The 9,062-nt window shown below is 38.9% G+C and overlaps 1 protein-coding gene across 1 annotated transcript in view; it reads right to left on the bottom strand.

The window, feature by feature from the left end:
* Positions 1–1,654: 1,654 nt before the first annotated feature.
* KIF5C (kinesin family member 5C) overlaps positions 1,655–9,062 on the bottom strand; it is a 102,717-nt gene continuing 95,309 nt past the window's right edge. The window contains exons 24-26 of the mRNA XM_081325165.1: positions 7,637–7,853; positions 5,152–5,253; positions 1,655–2,689 (exon numbers count right to left, since the gene is read on the bottom strand). Coding sequence (XP_081181291.1) covers positions 5,159–5,253; positions 7,637–7,853 — 312 coding nt within the window. The 3' untranslated portion in view covers positions 1,655–2,689; positions 5,152–5,158. The remainder of the gene's footprint in view (positions 2,690–5,151; positions 5,254–7,636; positions 7,854–9,062) is intronic.

Here is a 9,062-nt window from a genome sequence, read left to right as displayed (position 1 = left end):
AACTATGACTCTAAAGAAAGTATGATTGAAATTAGAAGCAAGCTTCACTTTCAGTCAGAAAATTTTATAAGTATGTAACATAGTTTTTGAGTTTTCAAGAATTAAACTCAAAACCTTCCTATCATTTAAAGAATGTCAGTCAAACTGTAACTGTAAAATAAGCGAAGGGGAAATGGACATTTTAAAGAGTAAATCACATCTCTGGCATTTTGGAAGCAATACAAACAAACTGTAAAATTAGTATCAAAAACTCAAAAGAATGGTTTAGAAATATCACACAAAACAATTCTAAAAGCAATGAGCCAGTGACATAATAAATGTGTGTGGATCATTTTCAAAATACATTCCTAACCATTGCAATATACTGTGTCTTTCTGTCCCACTTCAGAATTCAATCTGCCATCTTTGACCAAAGTGAAAAAATTAGTTCTGAGGCCTCAGTCAGAGACTTAAGTTAGAAGAACTGACTGGCTGATCAGCAACTAACAGTTCTGGGGCATCAAAGCTAACTTTTCCTTACATCCTAATATAAGCACCCTATTAACCTCACAATTTTTAATTTCAAAAGTGCTTAATGTCAAACTATAGTATCTAGTTCTCATTCCTATCAGTGGGGATTGATCAGGGATAGTGCTTGCATTCACAGTATCAAAACATCTTAAGCCATATTATTTAAATGCACAAAAGGGGGTCATTTAAAATTATATTTTAAAACTAAACATGTACGTTCTAAGAGCTCATTTGCCTATGAAAATAGTTATAGTGAGATTGCTTGAAACATGTTACACGTTCTAGTTGGAATATTTAGAATGTATCTTACTGGGATGTCCTGACTGGGATTTCTTAAAATATTGTTCCAGGTTTTTCTTTTTTACTAACTGGGAGCTCTATGTGTATATGCATGTAAACTTCTTGTGTGTGCATGTATCTTGGTGTTCAACAATTTACAACTAAAAAGATGGCCTTATTAATCCCAGAAAAAGGAATGTATATGGCAAATTCACACTTCAAGTGGTGGACAGTGTATATACATGTGTAATATTTAAAAACACAAACATTTACAAAAAAATAACAAAATAAACCCAAAATAAGATCTTTCACTAAACACGTCACAAAAGTTTCTCCCTTCCCTCATAATTAGTGCAATCCTTAATAAATTAAATAAGACCAATCAATCCTCGCTACTGTTGAGAATACCTAACCTATGTTGTGATAAAATATCTGATAACCATCTTTCTAAAGTCTTTATAGCAGAATAGCTTTTTAGGCAAAAGTATTCCCTCCCCAAAAAAATTAGCAGCCCCCAATTTACTGTTAATTTTAGTGAAAGCCACAGCTACAGAATGGAATAAATGTAAATTGAAATTCAGTCATTTTGAACCTCATAATTTTTTGAGATAACACATGTTCATATGCATGATTTTCAACGTATATATGAAGCATATGCAAAATAAATACAACTGGCACATTAAACTACAGATGTAACACTTGTTTATCTACCTGTTCTATGGTTATCCATGTCTTCCACTTAAAATACAATTTAATACCTCATGTCTGTCATTAAGTAAGAATACAATGAGAGTGTACTACACCATTCACTTGGGCAGACTGCCCTAAGGTTCAGTACTAGCATCTAATGCTATAAATGCTCAGGATTTTGATAAGATTATTTCAATCATTCTTTTTTTTTTTTGCTCTGCACTCTAAACATGCATACCTATTCCTAGTCAATCTTTTGGGGGAAAAATTATCTTATTAGAGCAGAATTTTCCCCACATATCTGACTTGTACTGTGATCTCTGAAAATCAAGGAGAGATTAAGCTTTCACCTGCTGTTCCAAATTTTCTTTTAATATTCATATTCCTCAAAACCATTGCTTCTGCATAATCAATTGAAGATCCAACCAATGTAAGGGACATTATAGGTCAAATCCTAAACTTTGAGGTTATTATGTACCCACATGATCATTGGATTTTAAGACTAAAACTATGCTAACCATGTTCTTTTTCATCCTATATCTCTACTGTTATCTGATCTCTACCAAGCAAATGTACTCATAATTTAGCTTTTCCTTCCTACCCTTAAAAAAAATATCAACATTTCACCAGGGTAATAAAAATGCATTATTTGAGGTACTTTATTTTTCTGAAAGCAGATTGGAGAGGGGAGGCTATTTTTAAACTATATAGCTGCACCCTGTCAGTTTCCAAAAATATAAAATGATACACATATTAAACAGAAAATCAAAAATTCGTGAGGGAATCCAATTATCTGGTTTGTTGCTATGGTTGTTCGATGGCTAATTCTTGGATGTCACAGTTTTACTGATGCACCAGAGTACTTAAAACAGAACAAAACAGCATCAGTGCAAGCACAGGATCTTCCACAGAAGTGGCACAGAGGGGTAAAAGGCAGTCAGTTAACGACAGGGTTGAGGAGCAGACTCGGTGTATTATTACCCTAGGATAACGTGTTAGATACACTGTACAAGGTTTGGAAAGAAAAAAGTGCATTGGACACACTTCTGTACACATGGGGATTGGGCAAAGCTGAAACATTTGAAACCGGTGCATTGCCGATGGCTCTAGAACATGTACAACGAACAGAAATATAGTTTCAGTTCTCTGTAAAAAAAAGTAGTAGTGAATTGATGATAGCCTTCCACGTGCCAAGTACCATCTGGTCAGCCTGAAAAAACAACAACAGACAAAAATAAAATGTGTTAGTACACATCACATTTTCAGGAGCAGAATAACTTTCGGAGCATTAATTTATTTGCAGAAAACATATAATCATCATATGGAGAGAACCAGTTTGGTATACTGGTGAAGGCACCAGGCTAGAAACCAGGAGACTGTGAGTTCTAGTCCTTCCTTTAGCCATGAAAGCCAGTTGGGTGACCTTGGGCCACTCATTCTCTCTCATCCCAACTCAACTCACAGGGTTGTTGTGGGGAAAATAGGAGGAAGGAATGTTAAGTATGTTCACTGCTTTGAGTTATTTATAAAAAATAATAAAGGCAGGATTGTTTTTTTAAAAATCCAAATAAATGTCGTGCTGCAGAACAGAAACCGTCATCCAGGTTCAGATTGGGGGTGAGGGAGGAAAACATGCTTTGGAAATTGTTTTGTGTGTTTTTATTTGTAAAACACTTCTAAGATCTACAAATCAATCCAAAGAGTTTTCCATTTTTTTCTTACAAAATTAACTCAAAATCTGATAATCCAACAGTAATCCAGCCATGAACCAAGACTTGAAATGCAACATGAGAATATATTGTTATATTGAACAAAAAGCTCAATCAAATGTATGGCAGAACGAGTCAAGTTTTCGGGAATAGGTGTAGGGGAGAATACTAGAAGTTGCACCAAGCAGTGATTTTGGGACTACTGCAGAGAGGAGTTGTCTGTTCTGTGTAGCTATCAATCAGGTGCCCCCAAAAATGAGGCAAATGTTCCTTAAGATCAGAAGAGGGGAGACAACAGTTCTAAGCGTGTGTTTGACCTAAACTGTCCCAAGCTTTATAAAAACAATTATTTTCATTTTGGATTGCACTCAAATTGGCTACTTATATCAGGATACTAAGTACTAAAATAAGGACATTGAGTTAGAACTGGAAAAAACTAAATTCAGATTCATCCTCAGTCTGCTATTCAATGGATTGTCTTGGAAAAGTAATTGTATTTCGATTTCTTAGTTACTTAATTACTTTTTATTAGTTGCCTGGGAAAATGTGAATAAAGACGGAATAGCTACCATTGGTTTTCCCTGGTTATTCAAGCATGCTTTGCAGCACTCTTTTCACAGAATGGCAGATCTTCCAAAAACTGCAGTGAAATTACTAAACTTCTTAATTTTTCCTCCCGGAACACGTTTGTCCTTACACCTTGCCACTACACTGATACCATCAACAGAATAAATTCTGAATTACAGTAAATGTATAGGTGATCATTTAGCAACCAGAATTTGGGACCTGCAACTGAGTCGTTAAAAAAAGCAGTTGCTAAGTGAAAACACAACTGTGCTTACAATCTTACTTTAGATTTTTTGTTCTTTACAGAGCTGCAAAGGTCATAACTGCAAACATTGGTTGTAAAGTTACTTTTTTATTACCATTGTAACTGAAAATGGTCTCCTAAATGAGAACGGCACTAAACAAGGATTATCTGTAATTAACTTCTTGCTATAAGGTCAATACTTGAAAAAACATTCAGAGAAATCTTTCGCAGCGCAGATCAGCAATGTAAGGACATTGCTAATAATGTTACACAATAGAGAAGATTTTTTGGGGACAATGCTGAACATAGTGGCTACTTCTGAAATAATATACTTGGATAAATGGATTACTAAGGAGAGTGTTGTTCCAGCACAACATACTGTTCCACCTTTTTTTTAAGGGGCAGAAGAAGGACACAAACATTCCAGCATTTCATTGAAAGGGTGGAAGAAACTATGCTATTAAAATGGCAGGTCATGGTCACTATCCTACTGGTAAATGTAGCCATCACAAAACAGTGGCACATTCTTGATTCATGCAACATGCATTTTGGTTTAACGTACTAAAGTTTCTTTCCATTAGGAACAAAATAGGTTGTTCTATGTTTCTGAAATATCTATAGGAACTGTTTTAGCCTCAGAATCAGAAGCTGTTCACTGATTCAGGTGAATAAAGGGAACCATAGGTACAACAATTGTAGCATTGCCCATTAATGTAGTTAAAACAACAAAATTGGTTTAATGCTTTAGAGCAGGGGTGGGGAACAATGGCCCTTTTATGACTTGTAGAAATCAACTCCCAGAATTTCTGAGCCAGCCATGCTGGCTCAGGAATTCTGGGAGTTGGTGTCCACAAGTCGTAAATGGGTCTTACTTCCCCATCTCTGGTTTAGAGAGATAGGGATGTCTACTTGGGCATAGAATACATACAAACAAACATATTCTAGTTCAAGTTAAGTTATTTGCAAGCCTTATGCTGTGCAGGCTGGTCTTCAATCTGGCTGTTCTTATCTTAGCAAGTCCCTCTTCAAGAACTCCAGGGTTGGTGAACAGCAGTTTCCTATTATGAATGAACTACAAAACCTTTCTGAACTTGTATCTGTAGACTGTGATGTTTGTACAGTACAGTAACTTATGAATGGCCATGAGCTTACCTGTTATTTACTTCATATTTTGGTAATATGCACCACCTCCACGAACGGCATGAATGGCTGTGGGAGAAGATGCTGGATAATGACCAGGGCGAATAGGCTTGGCTGCAAAGAGAAAAAAGCAAAGTCGAGGAAAAATTTTGTTTTAAGCCAAGGAATGGACTACTCCTTTTTGAAATAATCATAACCCCCATTTTTCCCTCTATGGCAGGGGTCCCATAACCTATGGTCCATGGCCCATTGGCCACCAGGCTGCACAAACGGGGCTGCCAGCGCCATGAGGGTTGCGCGGCCCATTCACGCATGCACGTGGGGCTAGCAGTGGTGGCGACTAGCACCTGTGTGCATGCACAAATGGAGGCTGCTAGCCCCATACGGGTGCACGCAGCCCTGTTTGCATGCGGCCCTGTTTGTGTGCACATGCACATTTCACAGCTGCTCCCTTTCCCTCCGGGCTGTTGGTGACCTCTGCTCTATGGGAAGCCTAAAGTGTTAATACAAAAAATATCTCTAACAATGATATTCAATTCATAAATTCCTTTCCATTGCAAAATACAATAGATTCCTTTGTTTTTGTTCTCAAATTGACTTTGCCTTTTTATCTGCCTTCAAAAGTTTGGTGTTCCCATCTCTTGGCTTCTGGAGCAGGAGGAATTAGAAATTACTTTAAAATCAATTATTTCTCTCATAAGTATTTTAACATTCAGTTATACGAATTCCCCTCTACCACTTCAAGTACTATAGCAAAATTACAAGTGTAATAACCAATAGCGTAAATTAAGCTTTTGACTTAAATATTAATATCATCAAGGTGACAGAACACAGTAAGTGAGTAGATGGTAGGAATAATCAAGTCCAAGTATCCACAGAAACTGCTTGGTTAGATATAGCTAAATGAATTAGGTGAAATTAGATGAAAACTGTATTTTGGGCTCGGGGTAAGGGCAGAGGTATTAAAGGTGTTGTGTTTGGTGGTTAATGCTCCAATAAGAGTATGAATGAGAAATAATGTGTATGTTTGTCTATGAATAAAAAACTAAAATATCTAGTGAAGTGAGGTCTTCTGTTGCTTTTTTATTTATAAAGTGAAGATTGACAATTAGTTGAGGGTCATGCAAAGCATTAGACTATAATCCTTCACAATAAGTGGGACTGAGAACCAAACACCTCTCTATCGTGTAAAGCAGCCACATCTTTCTTCAAGTCTCACTAAGCTGCTTCAAAAAATTGTTGCATTTATGTACAGTGGTAGGGATGCGGTGGCTCAGTGGGTTAGGACGCTGAGCTTGTCGATCAGAAGGTCGGCAGTTTGGCGGATCAAATCACAAGTGCCACATAACAGAGTGAGCGCCTGTTACTCGTCCCAGCTTCTGCCAACCTAGCAGTTCGAAAGCACGTAAAAATGCAAGTAGAAAAATAGGGACCACTACGGTGGGAAGGTAACAGCGTTCTGTGCGCCTTTGGCGTCTAGTCATGCCGGCCACGTGACCACGGAGACGTCCTCGGACAAGCGCTGGCTCTTCGGCTTTGAAACGGAGATGAGCACCGGCCCCTAGAGTCGGAAACAACTAGCACGCATGTGCGGGGGAACCTTTACCTTTACCTTTACCTTACAGTGGTATCTCGGTACTCATCATTAATTGGTTCCAGGAGGCATGACGAGTACCAAAAATGAGGAATACCAAACAATTTTTCCCCACAACGAATAATGTAGTGAGTCACAAAGCAGCTGAAAACAAAAAGTTCTAGCTTGTGTGTTGAGTAACAAACAATGAGTACAGGGACAAACGTTTTGCATCAAAATGCACTGAGTACTAAGCAAAACAACTGAGCACATAGTACTTTGCAATGTGACGATGCTACTTTGTACTCAACTGCTTTGAAGCTCATCAAATTTGGTTCAAGTTAATATATGCAAAGTAACAAGACTCCTGAAGTCACAGTTCAGGAATGCTCTTCTAAAACCCATAGCCATTTATACCTAAAAACAGAAATACTTTCTGCAGGAAAAATCTATGAACCCATGGTATTTGCTGAATTTATTGTGAGATTAAAGAGTATTTTATAAGTAGTCCTGGGGTCTCACAGCCATTTGTTTAGTGACTGTTCGAAGTTACAGCGGCACTGAAAAAAGTGACATAACCATTTACAATTGCTGCGGCATCCCCATGGTCACGTGAACAAAATTTGGGCACTCGGCAACCGGCGTGCATTTATAGTGGTTGCCGCATCCTATACAGACACGTGATCATCACCTGTGCCCTTTTCAGACAGCTTCTGACAAGCAAAGTCAATGGGGGAAGGGGAGCTGAATTTGCTTAATGACCATTTGATTCACTTAACAACTACGACGATTCATTTAACAACCATGGCAAAAACTGTAAAATCAGACATGAAACATTTAATAACGGCCTTGCTTATCATCCAAAATTCTGGCCGCAACTGTGGTAAGTCAAGGACTGTCTGCGTTAGGAAGCAGAATCCGTACCAATCTGAGCAGAGTGTGCTCGTCTTGCCATGTTCTTGGCTCTCACAGCCTCCTTGATGCGGTCCACTTCTTGCTGGTACCGTTTCCGATCCCGCATGGCGTTCTCCTTGGCCTCCTTCAGAGCACTTTCCAAGGCCTTCACTCTTTCTGCTGTGGCTCGAAGTCGTTTTTCCAGCTTTGGGAGTTCACAGCGAAGATCCGCGTTGTCACGTACCAACTACAAAAGATGGGAAAACTCATCTTTTTTTTTTACAATATCACACACGTAAATTTTTTATAATATCATACACATAAGAACCTAAAAAAATACTTATTATTTTCCATAAATAATATTTTAAAAGATGCAGAGCCAGTTTGGATGGTGTTTCCCGGGGAAATGTTTCAAATGAATGTACATTTTGCAGTTTACCTCACTTTTAAAAAAGGGCATTGGGAAACACAGCCATGTGAACCGTACTGATCAACTTGTATATAAAAGCCTATGAAAAATTAATGTCAGTCCTCCCTTTGTACTATTTTTAGTACTGTCTGCCTTGATTTTACTTGTGAACAGTTTTATTCAGCACTGTAATTTCAACAGAACATAAAGAAGAGGAAAAGAAAAGAAAGATGGGATAGAGAGAGGAAAAACACTAATTTAAACATTGCAACCTACATATGAGGCTTCCATTAAGACAAAAGGAGCAGTGATATTTGGGCCAATAAATTGCTGCATAATAAGGAAAAGCAGAACTTCTAGGTAAGTCTAGACCAGGGCTTTTCAACCTTTTCACCCATTGTACCACTTTTAGCATATGGCAACATCTGAGTATCACCGGTCACCTAGCAAGGTGTCAAAAACTTGATGACCCCCCCCCAAAAAAAACGGAAAAAGTGATGAAGTACAGGTAGTCCTCAACTTACAAAAGTTAGCTTAGTGATTGTTCGAAGTTACAATGGCACTGAAAAAAGTGCCCAAGCCACAGCCAAGCAAGACACCTGCCTGCCTGCCCGGTGGCACTCTTCCTCCTATCCAAGGTTTTCATTGTTGTGAGCATTTCTGTTGAGGATTGGCAGCGGGGGTGGTGGGGTGGGGTGTTTGGTTTTTATTCCCCCCGTCTGCTGGGTGGTTACAGCAGGTTTTAGTCACTTCACATGACCCTGGGACACTGTGACCGTCATAAATATGAATCAGTTGCCAAGCATCTGAATGTAAATCACAAGACCCTGGAGATGCTGCAACATTCCAGCTGATTGGTGCTTCTTCTGGGCTCAGCAGAAGCTCCAGGATCAGCACCGAGCCCCAGCTGGAGCCTGGCACTGATCCTGGCGCTTCCGTTGAGCCCTGACAGCCCTGCAGCTCCAGCCGTCTCTCGCTCAGGCTTGTGCAGTGCTGCCACCGGTTCAGCTCATTCCCCTCCCCCGCTACCACTTTTCTAGGATGGTC

This window comes from Vipera berus, assembly GCF_964194415.1.
Source record: "Vipera berus genome assembly, chromosome: 1".
Classification (NCBI taxonomy): domain Eukaryota; kingdom Metazoa; phylum Chordata; class Lepidosauria; order Squamata; family Viperidae; genus Vipera; species Vipera berus.
The sequence above is the reverse complement of the archived record's forward strand: the minus strand, read 5'-3'. Positions and strand labels throughout refer to the sequence as shown.